Source organism: Chiloscyllium plagiosum, unplaced genomic scaffold, assembly GCF_037043375.1.
Source record: "Chiloscyllium plagiosum isolate Xiang-an unplaced genomic scaffold, Cpla_swu_hap1 HiC_scaffold_6, whole genome shotgun sequence".
Taxonomy (NCBI): Eukaryota; Metazoa; Chordata; class Chondrichthyes; order Orectolobiformes; family Hemiscylliidae; genus Chiloscyllium; species Chiloscyllium plagiosum.
Window position 1 is genome coordinate 131,490,005 of NW_028270144.1, and position 25,311 is coordinate 131,515,315.

Sequence of the window (25,311 nt, forward strand, 5' to 3'; positions counted from 1 at the left end):
TCAGTGTGTGTGTGGGACTGTACCCCAGTGAGAGTCAGTGTGTGTGAGACTGTACTCCAGTGAGAGTCAGTGTGTGTGTGTGGGACTGTACCCCAGTGAGAGTCAGTATGTGTGGGACTGTACCCCAGTGAGAGTCAGTGTGTGTGTGGGACTGTACCCCAGTGAGAGTCAGTGTGTGTGAGACTGTACTCCAGTGAGAGTCAGTGTGTGTGTGTGGGACTGTACCCCAGTGAGAGTCAGTGTGTGTGTGTGTGTAGGACTGTACCCCAGTGAGAGTCAGTGTGTGTGAGACTGTAACCCAGTGAGAGTCAGTGTGTGTGTAGGACTGGACCCAGTGAGAGTCAGTGTGTGTGAGACTGTAACCCAGTGAGAATCTGTGTGTGTGGGACTGTAACCCAGTGAGAGTCAGTGTTTTTGGGACTGTACCCAGTAAGAGTCAGTGTGTGTGGGACTATACCCCAGTGAGAGTCAGTGTGTGTGTTGGACTGTACCTCAGTGAGAGTCAGTGTGTGTGGGACTATACCCCAGTGAGAGTCAGCGTGTGTGTTGGATAGTACCTCAGTGAGAGTCAGTGTGTGTGGGACTGTACCCCACTGAGAGTCAGTGTGTGTGGAACTGTACCCCAGTGAGAGTCAGTGTGTGTGAGACTGTACCCCAGTGAGAGTCAGTGTGTGTGTGGGACTGTACCCAGTGAGAGTCAGTGTATGTGGAACTGTACCCCAGTGAGAGTCAGTGTATGTGAGACTGTACCCCAGTGAGAGTCAGTGTATGTGGAACTGTACCCCAGTGAGAGTCAGTGTATGTGGAACTGTACCCCAGTGAGAGTCAGTGTGTGTGGGACTGTACCCCAGTGAAAGTCAGTGTATGTGGAACTGTACCCCAGTGAGAGTCAGTGTGTGTGTGTGGGACTGTACCCAGTGAGAGTCAGTGTATGTGGGACTGTACCCCAGTGACAGTTAGTCTGTGTGTGGGACCTGTATCCCACTGACAGTTGGTATTTCTTAAACATTATGAGGGTTTCTACCTTTACCACTCCTACAGGCATTGTGTTCCACATTCCAACCAGATACTTCCTCACAGATTTTATTCCAAATGTCCTGCCCCTTCCCTTAAATCCAAGACTCTGGTCATTGATCAAGGGGGAGAGTTTCTTCCTGTCTGTCCTATCTATGTTCCTCATTATTTTATACATCTCAATCGTGTCCCCCTCAATCTCCTATGCTCCAAGGAAAACAACCCTAATCTGTCCGTTCTCTGCATACTGAAACTCTGCAGTCGAGGCAACATCTTGGTAAATCCCCTCCTTCAATGTGGATTCTGCACACACTACTCTAGCTGTGGCCTAACTAACATGCAGTTCCAGCATAGCTTCTCTGCTCTTAAATTCTTATGTTTAAAGGCGAATAAAGGCAGATATCTCATATCACTTTCGTTATCACTTTATGCACCTGTCCTGATACGTTAAGGAACTGTTTAAAATACACATCAGGTTCCCTCTGACCCTGTGCTTCCCAGAGTCCTACCTTTCATCATGTATTTCCCTGTCTTGTTTGTCCTCCTTAAGAACACCACATCACAGTTATCTGGATGGAAATCCATTTGCCACTGATCAGCCATTCATCTCTGTCCAAAACAGCCTACACTTTATCTTTAGACTGTGAGCCCTGGTTCCGGACTCGCGGGTCATCGCGAATATCCTTTCTGCATCTATCCTGTCTAGTCCTGTTAGACTTTTATATGATGCTATGGAAATCCTCCCTCATTCTTCTAAACTCCTGTGATTATAGTCCTTTCTGACCCATTCTATCTCCATAGATCAGTCCCACCATCCCATAGTCAATTGATATACCTTGGCTGCATTCCTTCCAGGCCTCCTTAGATAAAGAGTCCAAACTACATCCAATATTCCAGGTGTGGGCTCCCATTTATCCACAATTTGCTGCACCATTCATTTATCCACTCACTTAGCCTGTCCAAATCACACTGAAGCAATCTCCTCAGAGCTCACCCTTTCACCCAACTTTGTGTCATCTGCAAACTTGGAGAGATTACATTTAGTTACCCCATCGAGCTAATTATATAGAGTTTGATTAAGAATAGTTGGCATAGCTTTGTGCATGGGAGATTATGCCTCACAAATTTGCTTGAGATCTTTGACAAAGTGACTAGGAAGGTTGACGAGGGCAGGGCAGTGGATGTAGTTTGTTTGGATTTCAGTAAGGCCTTTGATAATTCCACATGGTCGGCTGCTCTGGAAGATTAGATTGTAGAATCCAGGGGGACCTGGCAAATTGGATATATAATTGGCTTGAGGATCATATAATATAAACAGTCATAGAGTCCTCCAGCACAGAGACAGGTCTTTCGGCCCAAACTGGTCCATGCTGACCAAAACATCCACCCACGCTAACCTAATTTCTCTGCACTTGGTCAATATCCTTCTAAATCTTTCCTTTCCATGCATTTGTCCAAATGCCTTTTAAATGTTGTTAATGTACCCGCTTCACTCACTTCCACTGGTAGCTTATTCCATGTGCGTACCACCCTCTGTAAAAACGTTGCCCCTCAGGTTCCCTTTTATTCTTTTCCCTCTAACCTTAAACTGATGCCCTCTAGTCCTCGATTTCCCAACCCTGGGAAAAAGACTGAGTGCATTCACCCTCTCCATGCCTCTCATGATCTTGTATACGTCTATAAGATTCTCCCCTCCATCTCCTACACTCTAAAGAAAAAAGGTCCTAGGTTGTCCAAACTCGCCTTATAAGTCAGAGGAGTGTGTCCTGGCAACATCCTTGTAAATTTCTCCTGCACTCTTTCCAGTTTAGTAACCTCCTTCCTATAGCAAGGTGATCAAAACTGACGATACTTCAAGTGAGGCTGTACAACTGCAACATAACTTCCCAACTTCTATACTCAATGTCCTGACTGATGAAGGGCAGTGTGCCAAAAACCTTCTTTACTTCCCTGTCTACCTGTGACTCCACTTTCAGAGAACCGTGCACCTAAATTCCAAGGTTCCTCTGTTCCACTACACTCCTTAAGGCCCTCCCATTCACCATGAAACTCCTATCTTGATTTGACTTTCCAAATTGCAAGATCTCACACTTATCTATATTAAACTCCATTTGCCATTTTCCAGTCCACGTCCCCAGCTGATCAAGGTCCTGCTGCAGTTTCCAATAACTTTCCTCACTGTCCACAAAACCTCCTATTTTAGTGTCATCTGCAAACTTACTAATCATGCCTTGTACATTGTCATCCAAATCATTGATATAGATAACAAACAGCAATTTGCCCAACACCGACCCTGAAGCACTCCACTAGTCACAGGCCTCCATTCTGATAAGCATCTTTCAACTATTACCCTCTGCTTCCTACCATCAAGCCAATTATATATCAAATTTGCCAGGTCCCTCTGGATTCTACAATCTAATCTTCCAGAGCAGCCTACCATGTGGAACGTTATCAAAGGTCTTAATGAAATCCATATAGACTACATCTACTGCCCTGCCCTTGTCAACCTTCCTAGTCACTTTGTCAAAGAACTCTAACAAATGTGTGAGGCATTATCTCCCACGCACAAAGCCATGCTGACTATTCCTAATCAAACCCTGTCTTTCGAAATGCATGTATATCTTATCTCAGAATCTTCTCAAGTAACTTACCTAACACGATGTTAGGCTTACCGGTCTATAGTTCCCAGGTTTTTCTTTGCAGCCTTTCTTGAATAAGGGTACACACTTGCTAGCCTCCAGTCTTCTGGGACCTCACCAATATTGTGAATAGCTGGTGTCCTAGCAATGATCCCTGCAGTACCTCACCAGGGCAGTGTTCGCCAATCAGAAAAAAACTCATTTATTCCTTCTCTTTGTTTCCTCTGCCAATCCATTCTCTGTTCACGTAAGTACATTAAATCTAACCCATGTGTTTAAATTTACAAGCCAATCTCTTATGTAGGACCTTAATCTAATACCTTCTGAAAGTCCAAGTTAACAATATCCACTGTATCCCCTTTATTAATTCTACGAGTTACATTCCCAAAACATTCCAGTAGATTTGTCAAGTATCATTTTCCTTTTGTAAATTCATGCAGAGTCTGTCTGATGCTTCACCATTTTCCAAATGCTTAGCCATTAAATATTTTATAATGGATCCTAGCATCTTCCCTACTACTCATTTGGACACTGATGACCTTCTTCATCTTTTATACTTTTCATAAGTGGCATCATGAGATTCTCTGTAAATTGTAATAGGTTGCCAATTGGTGGTGATTATTGCTTGTTAAACAGCTTATTAATGCATCAATTCACTTTATTAATATTCAGCCTATCTTAACAAAGTCACCAAACAAGCTTGTGTTGGGAAAGCCCAGCAAGGAAATGAGAATGAGAACCTTGCCATTCAGCTTGCTCCTTGTTCTCCAAGTTGGACACTAGGGCATCACACTCTCGGGTAATGGTCTATTGGCACTGGACATATGCACCCCACAATGTTCACAGACATTGACATCTGACATATGCCAGCTTCTAACAACCCTCATGGCACATCTTCAAAATACTTCTAGGAAGCTTCAATGCTGCAGCTCAGACTGCACTAGCAACTATCATCATTACGCTGCAGCAAGGAGGTTCCAATTGGCACAAAGGTATTGCACTGAAACTGGAATATCGAGAGTCAGAATAAGGTACAGGATATATGGCAGCCTGAACCCCACAGAGGCAGCAAGCGCTGGTCATGGGAGGCCATACTGATATAGTTAAACTGATAGCTAGGGTTAAAAATTGCACAACACCAGGTTATAATCCACCAGATTGATTTGGAAGCACTAGCTTTCGGAGTGCTGCTCCTTCATCAGGTGTTTGTGAATGAGGTGGAGGCAGCAGTTCTCTCAGCAATGTTGAAGTGTTGATGACAGGAATGAAGTTGGCTGGTGTTGAGAGTGACCAATGTGTAGTGAGTCCAGCACATGCATCGTATTCCCACCCTGTAAAATGGTGCAAGGAGGAGCTGCTAGGAGGTAGTAACAAGTATCATCAATCATACAGCTTCTGGAGTTCTGAGTGATCTATAACCCAATGTGCGTGATCCGCCGTAGAGCCTGGATTTCTTGGAAGACTGAGGAAGTCTTCTTGAACAAATGCTAGATAGCACTTTAATCTTGAGTATTTTTCCAGATTGGTGATGCAAGAACAGAACACTGCCAGTAATGTGTAACACTCTCACCTTTATGGTGGAACTGAATCTGCTCATCACAGAACCGCTTTGAAAGCAGTCACTCTGGTAATTGTTGGGATGGCAGCTTTTAAGCAGGGAGTTGTGGAACAGATCCTTCAGCAGTAGGTGGTATGGTGAGAGACGGCATTCAGCAGTTGAACAGACCAGCTCTGGAAAAATAGGGTGATTTTAGGGGGAAGGAGGAAGAAGGGGCAGACAGAGAAAGGATTCCTCAACCCCAGGCTTCATTCCACATAAACACCGTGAATATTTTCTTATTCAATCTTAATTTCCCTTCATATTTGCAATGATCTGACGCCAATGGAGTTAATACACCTTTTTTCATGATTTTTGGGCTAATTATGTATTCAAGTCTATGGTATACTCTGAATGTATAAAAGAAGTTCATCAGACAGCACCTTCCAAACCCATGATCACTTCCATTTAGAAAGAAAAGGGTGGCAGATACATGGAAACACCACCAGCTTCAAATTTCCCTCCAAGCCACTCACCATTCTGACTTAGAAATATTTCTCTGTTCCTTCACTGTCACTGGGTCAAATTCCCAGAATTCTCTAAAGGCATTGGGGGTCTACCCACAGCAGATGGATTGCAGTGGTTCAAGAAGGCAGCTCACCAGCAGCTTCTCAAGGGGCAACTAGGGATGGGCAATAAATACTGGCCCAGCCAATGACTCCCACATGTCATGGATGAATAAAATAAACAATACAGCATGTACAGCAAACTTTGTTTTGACCAGCACTTTATTAACCGACCCCCTTGATAAACCGGCAATACTTACATAGAACATAGAACAATACAGCACAGAACAGGCCCTTCGGCCCACGATGTTGTGCCGAACATTTGTCCTAGCTTAAGCACCCATCCATGTACCTATCCAATTGCTGCTTAAAGGTCACCAAAGATTCTGACTCCACCACTCCCACAGGCAGCGCATTCCATGCCCCCACCACTCTCTGGGTAAAGAATCCACCCCTGACATCTCCCCTATACCTTCCACCCTTCACCTTAAATTTATGTCCCCTTGTAACACTCTGTTGTACCCGGGGAAAATGTTTCTGACTGTCTACTCTATCTATTCCTCTGATCATCTTATAAACCTCTATCAAGTCACCCCTCATCCTTCGCCGTTTCAATGAGAAAAGGCCTAGCACTCTCAACCTATCCTCGTACGACCTATTCTCCATTCCAGGCAACATCCTGGTAAATCTTCTCTGCATCCTCTCCAAAGCTTCCACATCTTTCCTAAAGTGAGGCGACCAGAACTGCACACAGTACTCCAAATGTGGCCTAACCAAAGTCCTGTACAGTTGCAACATCACTTCACGACTCTTGAATTCAATCCCTCTGCTAATGAACGCTAATACACCATAGGCCTTCTTACAAGCTCTATCCACCTGAGTGGCAACTTTCAAAGATCTATGAACATAGACCCCAAGATCCCTCTGTTCCTCCACCTCACTAAGAACCCTACTGTTAACCCTGTATTCCGCATTCTTATTTGTCTTTCCGAAATGGACCACCTCACATTTGGCAGGGTTGAACTCCATCTGCCACTCCTCAGCCCAGCTCTGCATCATATCCAAATACCACAATGTCCGAATATTTATGCTGTAAATAAAGTTTAACAGTGATGTGTTTACCATCTGCATCATATTTCTATTACTTACTGTGTGTTTTTACATTGATTTTAGGAGGTATGTTGATGCTTTTACATTGATGTTTTGAGGGATTTTGATGTCTCAGATAAAAAGTGAAAGAACTGCAGATGCTGGAAATCAGAAACAAAAACAGAAATTTTTGGAAAAGCTCAGCAGGTCTGGCAGCATTTTAGGAGAGAAATCAGAGTTAAAATTTCAGGTCCAGTGACCCTTCCTGAGAACAGGATTGCTGAGCTGAACTTTTCCAACAATTTCTGTTGATGTCTCGAAGCTTAACTTGGTCAGGGTTTACGGCGGTTATGCTTTAACTCTTAATTATCTGGAATATTTTTATCAGCCGGCACACTCCTAGTCCCGTAGGTGCCAGTTAGTAAAATGTTTGTTGTAATAAAAACAGGACAATGGGATGATATCCTTTATTACAAGCGGAATTTATGGAAGGCATAATGGTAATATCACTAAGCTAATATTCCAGAACCCCAGGTGATTGCTCTGGGGACACAGGTTCAAATCCTGCTGCGGCAGATGAAACTTAAATTCAATTAATAAATTTGCAATTAAAAAGCTAGCCTAATGATGATCATGTGACCACTGTTGATTATTGTCGAAAAGTGTGGTGCTGGAAAAGCACAGCAGGTCAGGCACTATCCGAGGAGCAGGAGAATTTACATTTCGGGCATAAGGTTCATCAGGAATGTTTGATGAAGAGTTTATGCCTGAAACGTCAATTCTCCTGCTCCTTTGCTGCTGCCTGACCTTCTGTGCTTTTCCAGCGCCACATTTTTCGACTCTGACCTCCAGCATTTGCAGTCCTCACTTTCTCCATTGTTGATTATTGTAAGAGTTCATCTGGTTCACTCATGTTTTTATGGAAGGAAATTTGCTGTCCTTATCTAGTCTGGCCCACATGTGACTCCAGACCCACAGCAATGTGATTGACTCTTAACTGGCCCCTGGACAATTAGAAGAAAGAACATTACAGCACAGGAACAGGCCGTTCGGCCCTCCAAGCCTGTGCTGATCCATATCCTCTATCTAAAAAAACCAAAATACAAAAAGATAGAGATAGTACAACAATGTCATATCATAATACCATTAATGATAAACTACCTACTATTCTACTAGAACAAACGTATCTACTTAAACTGAACTACAATCAAATTAAATAAAAATTAAATTAAGCTGAATTCAAATTAGCTTAAATTAAATTATATCACATTTCTTTATTCTATTTCACTCACTATACCTCCAGTAAAACTCCCACCCCTGTATTATTTTTTCCCCAGATTCCCCAGCCCAGGCCCCAAGGGCGCCCAAATGGATTTCCACAGCTATATCACGGCTCTAACTAATATTGCCGATACGTTTGCGTCAATATAATTTAGAAAGGGCTAATACTGCTCTGTTTTGTGGTGCACCATATTTGTGAGATAGTCTTAGGGGAGGTGCTCCATCACCAGCCTGCGCCACCCCATAAGACCTGGGGGTTTCCCAACGTCCAATTCATTAAAATGTTCTTCCTCGCACAGTGGGTAAGAATATTACACAGTCTCTTCCCGTGTTCTTCCAGAGAGGGCAAATATTGCAACTCCAGAAGAAAAAATACTGGGTCCAGTTTGACTTCAATTCCCAGGATTTCCTTCAGTATTCCTGGATCTTATAACCTGACCAATAATAGTGTGTGAGAGTGCCTGTACTAATTTTACACTTGGGACACCCTGGAGGCGCTCCTCTCTTGAATTTAGCTAGCCTCTCTGGCGCGATATGAGCCCTGTGTAAAATCTTCATTGCATGGCCTACGCTCTGTTATATATTGAGATTTTCTTTACATTTTCCCATATATCTTCCCATGTTTCCACTGAAATATCCTCTCCTAGTTCCTGATTCCAAGTCCCTCAAGGTCTCTCCACATGTTCTAAGGCATGTTCTTTCTGTAAATGATACAAAGTACTAACTGAAAAGGCACCCGTGCACTGGAGCACTCTTTTCTCCACGTCTGACTTGTAACACTGAGCCAGGAGTGTGGTCTTCCTCTGTGTATAATCCCTTCTCTGAAAGTACCGGAAAAGGTCCCTATTAGACAATCCGTATTTTTAACTTAGTTGGCTAAATGACATCAAGAGCTCCCCCTCGAATAAATCTCCCAAACAAGAGATTCTCTTATTCTCCCATAGCTTAAAGCCGGAGTCCATTGCCCCAGGTTTAAATCCTTGGGCTCCTATCAACAGGGTAAATGGCAAGACCTTATGCCAATTGCCTTTGTCTTGCCTCATTGTCCTCAAAGCTTTCACCATATTTAAAATGATTGGGCTCTTACACTGCTCGGTCACAGATTGCATCTTATCCGTGAATAATAGATTAACTAGGGGACGTCTCGACTATGAGGCATCAACGTTAAGCCAAATTGACTCCGAATCTCCCCGTACCCAGTCAGCTGCACATGCTAACAGGGCACTTATTTGATATCTCTTCAAGTCTGGAAGGTCTACTCTCCCTCATCCTGAGGGAGCTGTAATTTAGTAAATTTAATTAGGGGGCGCCTGCGACACCACATAAAGGACCATAGCCAACCAGTGAGCCTCCATAACACTCGTCTGGGTAGCAACAACGGGAGCATTCTCATGGGCTACAACAGGTGAGGAAGAACATTCATTTTAATCAGGGCTACTCGGCCCAACCATGATAACGATAACCCCTCCCATTGCTGCAAATCCTGTTTTATCCTCTCCAGTAATTGTACATAGTTAGCTTTATACAGCTGGTGGAAGGCAGAGGTAATAAAAATTCCTCTAAACTATCGACTATCTAAACAGGAACTGCATTCCATCCTTCAAATCAGGCGCCTCCACTGAGTGCCCCCCCCCCCCCCCCCCCCCACCCACATGGCTTCCGATTTTATGAAGTTGATCCTGTATCCCGAAAAACTGCCAAATAAATAAAATTTTTGAATCAAATGAGGAACAGACTCGTCTGGATTGGCCAAGAACAAAAGGACTTCATCGGCATACAGGGTGATCTTATGCTCCCCCATTCCTACCCTTGGCGCCAATATTTCAGGGTCCCTCCTGATAGCCTTGGCTAACGGCTCAATTACCGAGGTAAATAACAGTGGTGAAAGAGAACACCCCAGTTGGCTGCCTCTCCCAATATAAAAGTTATCTGACTTAGTGCCGTTTGTGATGACTGCCACCTTAGGATCATTATACAACACCACCCCCACCGAGCAAAGGCTCCACCCAGACCAAAGCCTTTTCTGTGTCTAGGGAGACCACCAAACCCGGAATCTATCTTTACTGGCATACCTGCACTATGTTCAGTACCCTCCTGATATTGTTGGAGGAGCTACTGCCCTTGATAAAACCCATATGATCTTCTTTTATAAAATCAAGCAACGCCTTTTCCAACCTTAGGGCCAGCACCTTTGACAGAATTTTAAAGTCTACATTCAATAACAAAATTGGTCTGTATGAAGCATATTCTTCAGGGTCTTTCCCCTTCTTTAAAATGAGGGAGATATTAGCCTCTGATAGGCTGTGTATTATAGCTATACATCCTTATAAAACTCATTCGGGAATCCATCTGGTCCTGGTGCTTTGCCACCCTGGAGATGCTTTATTGCTTCCTGCACCTCTTGTATCGTCATAGGCGCATTTAACAGGGAGACCGGTTCCGTGTCTATACTGGGGATGTCCAGGTTCTCAAAAAAGGACTGCATTCTCACTGCCATCTTCACCGCCCTCCGACCAGTATAGCTCTGCAAAATATTCCCTAAATCTCACATTGATCTTCTTCAACCCATGGGTAACTGTGCCAGCCTTCTCTCTAACAGACATAATGGATTGGGAAGCATTTTTCTTTCTAGCCAGATATGTCAGGTATCTACCTGGCTTATCTCCAAATTCAAACAGTCTTTGTTTAGCGAAGGAGACCTCTTTTTTTGCCACCTGTGTGTGCAATGAGTCGAGAGCAGCCCGGAGAGCGTGACCCACTGCAACTTGACCAATGAAGGCCTATTATAATATACTCACTCAGCTACCTTCAGCTGGGTCTCCAGCATCCGATGCTGCTCCTCCCTCTGCCTCCTTCTAGTCGTTGAATACAAAATGATCAGGCCTCATAAATATGCCATAGTAGCCTCCCAAAGTATTGCTGGATTACTGGCCGTATCCAAGTTGATATCCCAGAAGACCCTGAACTCTCTTCTAATGTACTCAACAAATTTGCTATCCCTTAACAGGAATAGGTCCATGCGCCAGTGCCGTGCAACTATTCTACCACCCTTGATTTTAACATCTAAATCCACTGGCGCATGGTCCGAGACAGTTATATTCCCAATTTTGCAAGCCAATGTTCTGTCCAAGCAAACTGATGGCATAAAGAACATGTCAATTCACATTTGGCACTTGTGTGGGTTGGAATATAAAGTAAAGTCTCTTCCATTCGGGTGGAGATGCCTCCACACATCCACTAGTCCCAACCCCTCACACATGTCCACCAACTGTCTAGATTGTGTGGATGTACCTGACGTGTCCCTTGGCATCCTGTCTACCCTGGGATCCATTAGGCGGTTAAAATCCCCTCCTGTGATCGTGCGGCACACCACAAGATTAATTAATTTAGCAACTGCATCATTTAGAAATTTAAGAGGGTACTGCTGGGGGACAATGTATTAGAGTTTAGATCAGAGTGGTGGTGGAAAAGCACAGCAGGTCAGGCATCATCTGAGGAGCAGGAAAATCGACATTTCGGGCAAAAGTCCTTCATCAGGAATAGAGGCAGGAAGCCTCCAGGGTGGAGAGATAAATGGGGGTGGGGGGTGGGGCTAGGGAGAAAGTAGCAAAGAGTACAGTAGGTGAATGTGGTGGGGATGAAGGTGATAGGTCAGAGAGGAGGGTGAAGCGGATAGGTGGGAAGGGAGATTGGCAGGTAGGGACAGGACATGATGATGGGGCAGAGCTGGAAGATTGGAACTGGGGTAAGGTGGGGGAAGGGAAATAAGAAAACTGGTGAAGTCCACATTGATGCCCTGGGGTTTAAGTGTTCTGAGGCGGAAGATGAGGCGTTCTTCCTCCAGGTGTTGGGTGGTGAGGGAGTGGCAGTGGAGAAGGCCCAGGACCTCCATGTCCTCGGCTGAGTGGGAGGGGAGTTGAAATGTTGGGCCAAAGGGCGGTGTGGTTGATTGGTGCGGGTTTCCCAGAGATGTTCCCTAAAGCGCTCTGCTAGGAGGCATCCAGTCTCTCCAATGTAGAGGAGACCGCATCGGGAGCAATGGATACAATAAATGACATTGGTGGATGTGCAGGTAAAACTTTGATGGATGTGGAAGGCTCCTTTGGGCCTTGGATGATGGTAAGGGAGGGGGTGTGGGCGCAGGTTTTACAATACCTGCGGTGGCAGGGGAAGGTGCCAGGACGGGGGGGCATGGACCTGACCAGGTAATCACGGAAGGAACGGTCTTTACGGAAAGCGGAAAGGGGTGGGGAGGGAAATACACCTCTGGTGGTGGGGTCTGTTTGGAGGTGGCAGAAATGTTGGTGGATGATGCGGTTAATGTGAAGGTTGGTAGAGTGGAAAGTGAGGACCGGGGGGTTCTGTCCTTGTTACTATTGGAGGGGTGGGGTTTGAGGACGGAGGTGCGGGATGTGGATGAGATGTGTTGGAGGGCATCTTCAACCACGTGGGAAGGGAAATTGTAGTCTCTAAAGAAGGAGTGTTCTGTAGTGGAATTGGTCCTTCTGGGAGCAGATATGGCAGAGGTGGAGGAATTGGGAATATGGAATGGCATTTTTGCAGGAGGTAGGATGGGAAGAGGCGTAATCCAGGTAGCTGTGGGAGTCAGTGGGTTTGTAAAAAATGTCAGTGTCAAGTTGGTTGTCATTGATGGAGATGGAGAGGTCCAGGAAGGGGAGGGAGGTGTCAGAGATGGTCCAGGTGAATTTAAGGTCGGGGTGGAATGTGTTGGTGAAGTTGATGAATTGCTCAACCTCCTTGCAGGAGAACGAGGTGGCGCCAATGTAATCATCAATGTAGCGGAGAAAGAGGTGGGGAGTGGTGCCGGTGTAATTACAGAAGATCAACTGCTCTACGTAGCCAACAAAGAGACAGGCATAGCTGGGGCCCATACGGGTGCCCATGGCTACCCCTTTGGTCTGGAGGAAGTGGGAGGATTCGAAGGAGAAATTGTTGAGGGTGAGGACCAGTCAGCCAAACGAATGAGAGTGTCGGTGGAAGGGTACTGTTGGGGACGTTGGGAGAGGAAGAAACTGAGGGCTTGAAGGCCTTGGGTCATGGCGGATGGAGGTGTAGAGGGATTGGATATCCACAGTGAAGTTGAGGCGTTTGGGGCCGGGGAAACGGAAGTCTTGGAGGAGGTGGAGGGCGTGGGTAGTGTCTCGAACGTATGTGGGGAGTTCCTGGACTAGGGGGGATAGGACAGTATCAAGGTAGGTGGAGATGAGTTCAGTGGGGCAGGAGCATGCTGAGACAATGGGTCGGCCGGGGTGGTCAGGCTTGTGGATCTTGGGAAGTAGGTAGAATCGGGCGGTGCGGGGTTCCCGGACTACGAGGTTGGAAGCTGTGGGTGGGAGATCTCCTGAGGTAATGAGGTTCTGTATGGTCTGGGAGATGATGGTTTGGTGATGAGGGGGGGGTAGGGTCATGGTCAAGGGGGCGGTAAGAGGTGTCTTCAAGTTGGTGTCTGGCTTCAGCAGTGTAGAGGTCAATGCACCAAACTACCACTGCACCCCCTTTATTTGCTGGTTTGATGGTGAAGTTGGGATTGGAGCAGAGGGAGTGGAGGGCTGCACATTGTGAGGGTGAGAGGTTGGAGTGGGGTGGATAGGTTGGCGCAGTTAACGTCTCGGCGGCAGTTGGAAATGAAGAGATCGAGGGCGGTTAATAGGCCAGCGCGGGGTGTCCAGTTGGATGGAGTGTGTTGGAGGCTAGTGAAGGGGTCCTCAGAAAGTGGCGATGTATTAGAGCTTTAAGAATGATGCACCGTCCATGTTCGTCCTTAATTTGCTCAGTTACCTGGATTGGGAAGTTCCTTCTTACCAGTATAGCCACTCTGCTACTCTTGGAGCTAAAGTAGGAGAAGAATTCTCTATCAGAACCCCCCTGCTGCAGTTTCAGATGTTCCTTATCAGTTAAATGTGTCTCCTGCAGCAGGACGATGTCAACCCTTTCCTTCCTAAGGCTTGGCAGCACCTTCTCTCTTTTAATAGGGGAATGGCTCCCTTTTTCATTCCAGGTGCACCACCTGAATGAATCACTATCCATGGTCATCCAAAAAGGAGGAAGCTTATCTGAGGTGCAGCGAGCGACAGAGACATTAATCTACAAAGTCTAAAAACTACAACTAAAAAACTAACCACTACATTTAACTTAAACAAATACCCAAATCAATCCCAATTCACTAGAGAATTCCCCCCCTTTGCCCATAGAGGGCAATACTGGCTCCTTCCAGCTGAGACCACGCCCTAGTCCCAGGCAATGCACAGATAAAGAAAACATGTTATTTATACATCTTCTCTATACATCTTATAAGATAATCAGAGGGTTAGATAGGGTGGACAGTGAGAGCCTTTTTCCTCGGATGGTGACGGCGAGCACGAGGGGGCATAGCTTTAAATTGAGGGCTGATAGATATAGGACAGATGTCAGAGATAGTTTCTTTACTCAGAGAGTAGTAAGGGTGTGGAATGCTTTGCCTGCAATGGTAGTAGATTCGCCAACTTTAAGTACATTTAAGTCACCATTGGACAAGCATATGGATGTACATGGAATAGTGTAGGTTAGATGGGCTTCAGATTGGTATGACAGATTGGCCCAACATCGAGGGCCGAAGGGCCTGTACTGCGCTATAATGTTCTGTGTTCTATCTTAACCACAGATATAACCCCCAATCCAAAAAAATGCACTGCAGCAAATAACAACCCGGACAATAACTAACCAACTGAAATGATAAATAAATCAGGTTTTACACCAAGGCAGTACAAAAGCTATAAAACTGATAACCACAAAAAGGGAAGAGAGGAGAAAAAGGGGGACAGAAAATATAAAGAAAACTGAACCATTGTCCATAACTGTGCTCCACCCCCCCACCCCCAACCTGAGTCCTTTATTTCAAAGAGTTCACAAAGTCCTTGGCCTTTTTTTTAGATTAGATTAGATTCCCTACACTGTGGAAACAGGCCCTTCGGCCCAACAGGTCCACTCCGCCCATCCAAAGAATAACCCACCCAGACCCATTTCCCTCTGACTAATACACTAACACTATGGGCAATTTAGCATGGCCAATTCACCTGATCTGCACATCTTTGGAATGTGGGAAGAAACCGGAGCACCCGGAGGAAACCCACGCAGACACTGGGAGAATGTGCAAACTCCACACAGACAGTCGCCCGAGGCTGGAATCGAACGTCTGCTGAATCAAAATTATATACCGCCCCTCTGTGAGCGAAATGCAACACCATTGGATACCTCAAGGAACATTGAATGTTCAGACCCTTAATTTTCTCTTAACTTCATCAAATGCCTTTCTCTTCTTAACTATGGCTCCTGAGAAGTCTTGAAAAAAACATTATTCTTGAGCCTTTGTATGTTAAAGCTTGTGGATCTTTTCCCAGTCTTCTTGCTGTTTCAATTACTAACTGTTTTTCTTTATAATGCTGGAGTCACACTCGGACCAGGCGGGGGTGTGGGTCTGAGCTGGACCTGTGCATTGCAATCCGGTGGGCCCGCTCCACACTCACCAGGCCCGACTCCAACTCCAACCCCAGGAACTTCGGGAGACACTTCTCCAGGAATCCAACAAGGTCCCCGCCTTCCTCGCGCTCCAGGAGACCCACCAGCTGTGAATGTTTTCTTCTACTTTTGTGTGCCAGATTGTCTACTTGTCCCTGAAGGACCTGAACCTGGTCTTCCAGGGTTCGGATCCTTCCTCCCGAGACTTCCGTCACAGTCTCCAATGCCGCAGTCCTCTGCTTTACTGCCTCTACTCTTCAGTCCAGTGTTTCAATCTCCTGCTCATGTTTTTTCAGCATGGTAGATATCAGCTCCATCGCTGCTTCAATCTTTTCTCGGAGTGTGGCAAACTCAGAGAGTAAATGCTGCTGTCCCATTAAATCCAATCCAAAGGGGGCACCCCGGGCGTTTAAGCAATGGCTACAGGCACCTCCGATACAGTTGGGGAATGCCCTGCTTGCTGTACTCTTTTCACCCCTTTTCCTTTATTCGCCTTCATCCTGATCTTAGAGTTGTTAAACCACAATTTTAGCAGCTCCAGGTGTTCCGTAACTTTATATTATTGATGTTTCTCTTGGGGTGGTTAACGGTGGGGGGGGGGGAGTCTAGAGGTCCACTTTGCCAGGGGGTATGGCACAGAGCCCAGCCCAGCAACCCACTCAGACCACCGCCATCCAGGACATTTCCATTTATAGTATAGTTCGCTCTGGAATTTCAACTTCCAAAATGCATCACCTCACATTTGTCCAGATTGAACTCCATCTGCCATTTCTCTGCCCAACTCTCCAGTCTATCTATATTCTGTTGTATTCTCTGACAGTCCCCTTCACTATCTGCTACTCGACCAATCTTAGTGTCATCTGTAAACTTGCTATTAAGGCAGCCTGTACCTTCCTCCAAATCATTTATTTATATCATTATCAACTGTGGTCCCAGCACAGATCCCTGTGGGTCGCCATTGGTCACAGGTTTCCATTTGAGAAGCTTCCTTTCTCTATGACTCTGTCTCCTGTTGCCCAACAAGTTCTCTACCCATTTAGTGAGAACACCCGGGACTTCACCTTCTTCATCAGCCTATCATGGGGAACCTTATCAAATGCCTTACTAAAGTCTATGTAGGTGCATCTACATCCCTTCCCTCATCAATCAACTTTGTCACCTCTTCAAAAAAATTCTATTAGATTTGTAATTAATGACCTTCCCTGCTCAAAACCATGCTGCCTATCACTGATAAGCCCATTTCCTTCCAAGTGGGTAAATATCCTATCCCTTAGTAACTTTTGCAGTATCTTCCGTACCACTGATGTCAGGCTCATAGGTCTGTAATTACCTGGATTATCCCTGCTACTCTTCTTCAACAAGGGAACAACATTAGCCATTCTCCAGACCTCTGGGACCTCCCCCATGTTCAAGGATGCTGCAAAGAAATTTGCTATTTCCTCTCTTTCTTCCCTCAGTAACCTGGGATAGATCCCATCCAGGCCTGGGGACTTGTTCACCTTAATACCTTTTAGAATAAACACTTCCTCCCTCCTTATGCCAACTTGCCCTAGAGTAATCAAAGAGCTATCCCTAACCTCAACATCTGTCATGTCCCTCTCCTCGGTGAATATCGACGCAAAGTACTCATTAAGAATCTCACCCATTTTCTCTGACTCCACACATATCTTTCCTCCTTTGTCTTTGAGTGGGTCAACCCTTTCCCTAACTACCCTCTTGCTCCTTATATATGAATAAAAGGCTTTGGGGCTTTCTTTAAACCTGCTCGCTCAGGATATCTCATGACTCCTTTTAGCCCTCTTAATTCCTCATTTCAGATTGCATCCCGATATTCTTCCAAAGCTTCAGTCGCCTAGACCTTATGTATGCTTCCTTAGCTAAGGATAGGCAATAAATGCTAGCCTAGACAGCAATGCCCACATCCCACAAACAAATAAAGAAAATTGATCATAAAAGATTTTATGTTTCAGTTATACAGTGCATTAGAGAAGAAAGTCCTACTCATCTCAGTTGTAAATTGGTGCCCATTTATTCTAGACACGCCCATGATGGGAAACATTCTTGCAGTATTTACCCTGTCAATCCCCTGAAGAATCTTATATGTTTCAATGAGATCGCCTCTCATTCTTCTAAACTCCAGTGAGTAGAATCCCAACCTGTTTAGCCTTTGCTCAGAAGACAATCCCTCCATACCAGGGATCATCCTAGTGAACTTTCTTTGAACTGCCTCCAATGAAATAGATCTACAGCACAGAAACAGACCCTTCAGTCCAACTCATCCATGCCAACCAGATATCCTAAATTAATCTAGTCCCAACCGGCAGAACTTAGCCCAAATCCCTCTCATCCCTGCCTATTCATATACTCATCCAGATGCCTTTTAAATGTTGTCATTGTACCAGCCTCCACCACTTCCTCTGGCAGCTCATTCCATACACACACCACCCTCTGCATGAAAACATTGCCCCCAGAACCCTTTTAAATCTTTCACTTTAAACCTATACCCTCTAGTTTTGGATTCCCCCATTCCAGGGAAAAGGATCTTGGCTATTTACTCTATCTATGCCTCTCATGATTTTATAGATCTGTAAGGTCACCCCACAGCCTCCGACGCTCCAGGGAAAACAGCCCCAGCCTATCCAGTCTCTCCCTACAGTGCAAACCCTCCAACCCTGGCAACATTCTTGTAAATCTTTTCTGAACCTTTTCAAGTTTCACAACATCCTTCCTGTAGCAGGGAGACCAGAATTGAATGCAGTATTCCAAAAGCGGCCTATTTCTTGTAGATGGTCAAAAATGAGTGGCTGTGTGTCTCTCTATCTGTGTGTTTGTGTGTGTGTCAGTGTACATCACTGAGAGAAATATAGTTTGTAGCCCTGGTGACGAGTTTTTGTGTGAGAGTGTCTCTGTGTGTGTGAGAAAGTGAGAGAGAGTGTGTATGTTACTGAGTAATATCTACTTGGCCAGGTGTAGATCTGTGTGTGGATGTCACAGTGCACATCACTGAGTGACATGTTTCCACCTGTGTGCTTGTGTGTGAGGGACATGTGTTCAACAGTGTGTTTGTATAGTGTGGATGATACAGTCTTTCTGTGTGTTTGAGCATGTGTGTGTGAGAGACAGTGTACTTCAGACAGAGAGAGACAGTGGGTGTGTAATTGTGTGTCTGTAAGTGAGAGAGATAGTGTACATCAAAAAGAGTATGTGTGAGAGCTAGAAAGACAGTGTACATCAAAGAGAGTGTGTGCGTGAGAGACAGTGTACATCAGACAGAGTGTGTGTATGTTGAATTAGAAGTGCGTGAGAGACAGTGTACATCAGACAGAGTGTGTGTATGTTGAATTAGAAATGATTCGGAGATGCCGGTGTTGGACTGGGGTGTACAAAGTTAAAAATCACACAACACCAGGTTATAGTCCAACAGGTTTAATTGGAAGCACTAGCTTTCGGAACGACGCTCCTTCATCTGGTGTTGTGTGATTTTTAACTTTGAATTAGAAAGACAATGTACCTCAGAGAGAGTTTGTGTGAGTGAGACAGTCAGTGTACATCAGACAGAGTGTGTGTGTATGAGTGAGAGAGAGAGGGAGAAAGACAGCGTACATTAGAGCGAGTGTGTGAGTGGGGATCTGTGCCTTGTTCTTGTTGTGTTGTCAGAGCTGCTTATCTGAGCAAGTGGATGCATCTGGACACAGACTGCACTTCCAGTTTGATGCAGAGGGAAGCTCCCTCCATAAATAAGGGAACAAAAACGGCTCACCAGCACATTGTACAGTCGGAGGAAGACTTCCTTACTCTTATAATCTAAACTGCCTTGAAATAAGGGCTAACATTCCATGAGCTTTCCTGATTACCTGCTGTATTCATGTACTAGCTTTCTGTGTTGTGTACACGTACCCCCAAGTCCCTTTGTATAGCAGCTTCCTGCAGTGTTTATCCATTTAAATAATATTCTGTTCTTCTGTTCTCCCTTCCAAAATGAACAACTTCATGTTTTTCCATATTATACTCCATTTGCCAACAGTTTGCCCACTTACTCAACCAATCAATATCCCTTTGTTAACTCTTGCTATTTGCCTTTCCACATGTTTTTGTGTTCTTTGTAAATTCAGCCACAGTATATTCACTTTCTTCCACCAAATCATTAATGTATATTGTAAACAGTTGCGGTCCCAGCACTGATCCCTGTGGAATTCCACTGGTTATAGATCGCCAACCTGAAAAAGAACTCCTTATCCCCACTCACTGTTTCTTGCCCATAAGCCAATTCTCTAACTATGCCAATACCACCATCAACATGGGATATTAGCTTATGACTTAAGTGAGGTACCTTGGGCTTCAGCTACACAATTCTTTGAAAGGTGTGTCAAGTTCGGCGGGATGGTAAAGATGCAGTTTGCCTTCATTGCCTTCACTGAGCATAGGAGTTAGGACGTCATATTGCAGTTCTACAGGATGTTGGTGAGGCCACTTTTTGGAGTATAGTGTACAGTTCTGGTCACCCTGCTATAGGAAGGATATTATTAAATTGGAGAATTGCAGAAAAGATATACCAGGATATTGCCAGGACTGGAAGTTGGGTAGACTGGGACACTTTTCGCTGGAGAGTAGGAGGTTTGGGGTGAACTTATAGAGGTTTATGAAATCATGAAGGGCACAGATAAGGGGAATAGCAAAGGTCTTTTCCCAGGGTGTGAAAGTTCAAAACTAAAGGGCATAATTTAAGGCGAGAGGAGAAAGATTTGAAATGGACCTGAGGAGCAACTTACAGAGTGTGGTTCGTATGTGGAATGAACTGCCAGAGAAGTGGTAGATGCAGATACAGTTAAAACATTTAAAAGACATTTGTTCAGATACATGAATATAAAAAGCTATAGAGAGATATAGGTCAAACACAGACAAATAGGACTAGTTTAGTTTGGGAAACTTGGTCTGCATGGATATGTTTGACTGAAGGGTGTGTTTCTTGCTGTATGATTCTATGTTCTCCATTACTTCCTTAATAACTGATTCAATTCTTTTCCAACATTACATGTTAGGCTATAGTTACCCGCTTTTTGCCTCCCTCTCTTTTTGAATTGGGATGTCACATTGGCAGTGTTGAATCCTCTGGTACTTCTCCAGAATCCAATAGTTTTTTTTTTGGAAATTCACAACCAATGCATTCACTATCTCTGTAGCTACCTCCATGCCAAATCAATCCTTCCTGAGCCAACAGGATCCAGTCAGGGCTATTAAAATCACCATTGGACTTCGGGCCAGTGATATCCACTCCAGCTTAGTAGGACCAGTGCTGTCCTTTTGACCGTTGAGGTGCACTCTATCCAATAGGGATCCAATGATGGGGATCCGTCATTGCTTCAGTTTGTTACACTGAGATTGATTGCAGCTTGTTGGGATCATTGTTTATTTCCAGGTCAATGTGATCAACCCTGAGTGAGTGAAGTCCATCCCAGCTTTTTGGAGACAGCATGGATCAGTAAAATCATTGCTGCATCTGGGGCAGTGAATTATCCCTGAGGCATTGATATTAGAAACCAATGTGGACCGTGGTGAGACCCAATCTAAGGCAGGGAATACACTATTATTTGGATCCACTCAGGGTTGATGGGTTTCATACTATGGCAGTTGGAATAGTTCAGACTCGCTACCACAGCCACATCTCCTTCTTCAGTCTCTACAAGGATTTCATTCTATGCCAGTTGGATCCAGACTGAATACGGGGTCTACTGCGTCAGTTTGAGGAACTGTCTATAGGATATACTGTGATGCACTCCGGGTCATTGAGATCTACTGTGTCACAGTAATCCATTACATGTTGATAGAAGACACTAGCCACCTGTACAATTCAATTAGTCATTGGGATCCACCGTCTCAGATGGAACTAGTTGGTCGATTGGGAATCCCTGGTGTCAGTCATTCTAGGTGGATGGATTGATGGGATTCACTGAGGGACAGTTCGATCCACTGTCCACTCGATCACCATGTCAGTTGGCATTCGTCTATGTCAGTGGACCCAATCGGTATCCAGCTGATTCACTAGATATCTAGACGATCCACTCGATATCTGAGCGATCCAGTCCCTGTCAGGCATGATCAACTTAGCGCAGGGGACCATCTCCATGTCTGGGTGATCCACTCGGTCCCACGGAGATCCACTCGCTGTCAGACTCGGCTGAACCACACCATGTTGGGGCGGCCCAAACATTCGCGGAGGATCCTGCCACCGTCCCGGGGAGAGGGACCGAGTCCCACGGAGAGGGATCGAGTCCCGGGGGAGAGGGATCAAGTCTCGGGGACAGGGACCGAGTCCCGGGGGAGAGGGACCGAGTCCCGGGGAGAGGGGTCGAGTCCCGGGGGAGAGGGACCGAGTCCCGGGGAGAGGGACCGAGTCCCGGGGAGAGGGGTCAAATCCCGGGGGAGAGGGACCGAGTCCCGGGGGAGAGGGATCGAGTCCCGTGGGAGAGGGACCGAGACCCGGGGGAGAGGGATCGAGTCCCGGGGAGAGGGATCGAGTCTCGGGGAGAGGATCGAGTCCCGGGGGAGAGGGACCGAGTCCCGGGGAGAGGGACCGAGTCCCGGGGAGAGGATCGAGTCCCGGGGGAGAGGATCGAGTCCCGGGGAGAGGATCGAGTCCCGGGAGAGAGGGACCGAGTCCCGGGGAGAGGATCGAGTCCCGGGAGAGAGGGACCGAGTCCCGGGGAGAGGATCGAGTCCCGGGGAGAGGGATCGAGTCCCGGGAGAGAGGGACCGAGTCCCGGGGAGAGGATCGAGTCCCGGGGGAGAGGGACCGAGTCCCGGGGAGAGGGACCGAGTCCCGGGGAGAGGATCGAGTCCCGGGGGAGAGGATCGAGTCCCGGGGAGAGGATCGAGTCCCGGGAGAGAGGGACCGAGTCCCGGGGAGAGGATCGAGTCCCGGGGAGAGGGATCGAGTCCCGGGGAGAGGGATCGAGTCCCGGGGAGAGGGACTGAGTCCCGGGGAGAGGATCGAGTCCCGGGGAGAGGATCGAGTCCCGGGGGAGAGGGACCGAGTCCCGGGGAGAGGATCGAGTCCCGGGGGAGAGGGACCGAGTCCCGGGGAGAGGATCGAGTCCCGGGGAGAGGATCGAGTCCCGGGGGAGAGGGACCGAGTCCCGGGGAGAGGATCGAGTCCCGGGGAGAGGATCGAGTCCCGGGGGAGAGGATCGAGTCCCGGGGAGAGGGACCGAGTCCCGGGGAGAGGATCGAGTCCCGGGGAGAGGGACCGAGTCCCGGGGAGAGGGACCGAGTCCCGGGGGAGAGGATCGAGTCCCGGGGGAGAGGATCGAGTCCCGGGGAGAGGGACCGAGTCCCGGGGAGAGGGACCGAGTCCCGGGGGAGAGGATCGAGTCCCGGGGGAGAGGATCGAGTCCCGGGAGAGAGGGACCGAGTCCCGGGGAGAGGATCGAGTCCCGGGGAGAGGGACCGAGTCTCGGGCAGCGAGCGATCCGGTGGCGGGCGACCGGTTGCCATGACAACGGCGCGGCCGCGGTGTGCGTGCGGCGTGATGACGTCAGGGGAGGCGAATGGCGGCGCGGCCGAAGGACAAAATACCCCGTCACTGAGGGCAAATACCCCCTGACCCCGGGGGAGAGGTGAGTGAGGGACTAAATACCCTGTCACTGAGGGCAAATACCCCCTGACCCCGGGGGAGAGGTGAGTGAGAGACTAAATACCCTGTCACTGAGGGCAAATACCCCCTGACCCCGGGGGAGAGGTGAGTGAGGGACTAAATACCCCATCACTGAGGGCAAATACCCCCTGACCCCGGGGGAGAGGTGAGTGAGGGACTAAATACCCCATCACTGAGGGAAAATACCCCCCTGACCCCGGGGGAGAGGTGAGTGAGGGACTAAATACCCCATCACTGAGGGCAAATACCCCCTGACCCCGGGGGAGAGGTGAGTGAGGGACTAAATACCCTGTCACTGAGGGCAAATACCCCCCTGACCCCGGGGGAGAGGTGAGTGAGGGACTAAATACCCCGTCACTGAGGGCAAATACCCCCTGACCCCGGGGGAGAGGTGAGTGAGGGACTAAATACCCTGTCACTGAGGGCAAATACCCCCTGACCCCGGGGGAGAGGTGAGTGAGGGACTAAATACCCTGTCACTGAGGGCAAATACCCCCTGACCCCGGGGGAGAGGTGAGTGAGGGACTAAATACCCCATCACTGAGGGCAAATACCCCCTGACCCCGGGGGAGAGGTGAGTGAGGGACTAAATACCCTGTCACTGAGGGCAAATACCCCCCTGACCCCGGGGGAGAGGTGAGTGAGGGACTAAATACCCCGTCACTGAGGGCAAATACCCCCTGACCCCGGGGGAGTGGTGCGTGAGGGACTAAATACCCCATCACTGAGGGAAAATACCCCCTGACCCCGGGGGAGAGGTGAGTGAGGGACTAAATACCCTGTCACTGAGGGCAAATACCCCCTGACCCCGGGGGAGAGGTGAGTGAGGGACTAAATACCCTGTCACTGAGGGCAAATACCCCCTGACCCCGGGGGAGAGGTGAGTGAGAGACTAAATACCCTGTCACTGAGGGCAAATACCCCCCTGACCCCGGGGGAGAGGTGAACGAAAGTGAAAATATCCCATCACTCAGGGCGAATACCCTCGTCACCCTGGGGAAGGGAGAGACACAGATTCCTCCCCCACTCCCCGCCCCACTGAGGAAGGGTGGTGAGTGTCTGTGAGTGCCCCAGCACCAAGAGAAAATGCCTTTTCACAGAGGGAGGAATGCAGGATAAATCCCTGAACGCACATAACAGAGTCCATAAGATACAGGGGCAGAATTAGGCCATTCAGCCCATCAAGTCTGTTCCCCCATTCAATCATGACGATGTGTTTCCCAACAACATTCTCCTGCATTCTCCCCTTTACCTAAATCGCCTTGCTCATCGAAAACCTGTCTACCTCTGTCTTAAATGCACTCAATGACTTAGTTTCCACAGCTCCTTGCAGTAAGAGTTCCAGAGAGTCCCCATCCGCTGACTGTAGAAATTCTTTTTCTTCTCAGTTCTCAAGTCCCTTCACTCTGATGCTGTGCCTTTGGCTCCTCGTGTCTCCTACTTGTGGATATGTCCCTCCTCATCCATTCTATCCAGGCCTCACAGTATTCTGCAAGTTTAAATCAGATCCTGTTCCCTCAACCTTCTCACCTCCATTGTATACAGACCCACAGGCCTCAACCGCTCCTCAAATGACAAGGGAGAGAGGATCACTGAGAGAGGTGTGTGAGAGATAGAGAGAGAGAGAGAAAAAGAGAAATACCCCAACCTTACTGAGAGGAGGAGACACATAACCCCCAACAACTTGGGGAGGGAGGTGGGTGAGTGAGGGATTTACAGAGATATTTCAAATACTCATCTAAATATCTTTAAAAGTTGTGTAGTGTAGATTCTGTAGTGTGTTGAAAAGGTAAGGATTTTCTATTCTTTTTATTTTATCGTGTGATTGGTTAAAGAAAACTTGCCTTTTCTTTTTCGTAACTTTAGTCTCAATTTATATAAATCTTAAGATTAAAAATGGCATCAGATCTCAGACAAGTGTTATGCTGAACTTGCTCAATGTGGGAGCTCAGGGACACAGTTGAAGTGCAAGAAGTGTATCCAGTTGCAGCTCTTGTTAGACCGCATGACGGCTCTAGA

The 25,311-nt window shown here is 47.0% G+C and overlaps 2 protein-coding genes across 8 annotated transcripts in view; one reads left to right on the forward strand and one right to left on the reverse strand.

The window, feature by feature from the left end:
- cnga4 (cyclic nucleotide gated channel subunit alpha 4) overlaps window positions 1-22,342 on the reverse strand; it is a 127,821-nt gene extending 105,479 nt beyond the window's left edge. For 2 of the 3 annotated variants that reach the window (XM_087988494.1, XM_087988493.1), the window contains exon 1: window positions 20,692-22,342. In XM_087988494.1, the coding sequence (XP_087844620.1) occupies window positions 20,692-20,831 (140 nt within the window). In that variant the 5' untranslated portion in view covers window positions 20,832-22,342. The remainder of the gene's footprint in view (window positions 1-20,691) is intronic. The other variant, XM_087988495.1, reaches the window with a different exon arrangement.
- An 873-nt stretch (window positions 22,343-23,215) lies between these two features.
- The window catches only part of fhip1b (FHF complex subunit HOOK interacting protein 1B), a 157,407-nt gene continuing 155,311 nt past the window's right edge, over window positions 23,216-25,311 (forward strand). The window contains exon 1 of one of the 5 annotated variants that reach the window (XM_087988499.1): window positions 23,216-23,254. The gene's annotated coding sequence lies outside the window, so the exon portion shown is untranslated. Of the gene's footprint in view, window positions 23,255-24,150; window positions 24,173-24,214; window positions 24,235-25,311 lie in introns of those variants that run through there. The other 4 variants (XM_087988501.1, XM_087988497.1, XM_087988502.1 and 1 more) reach the window with 4 other exon arrangements.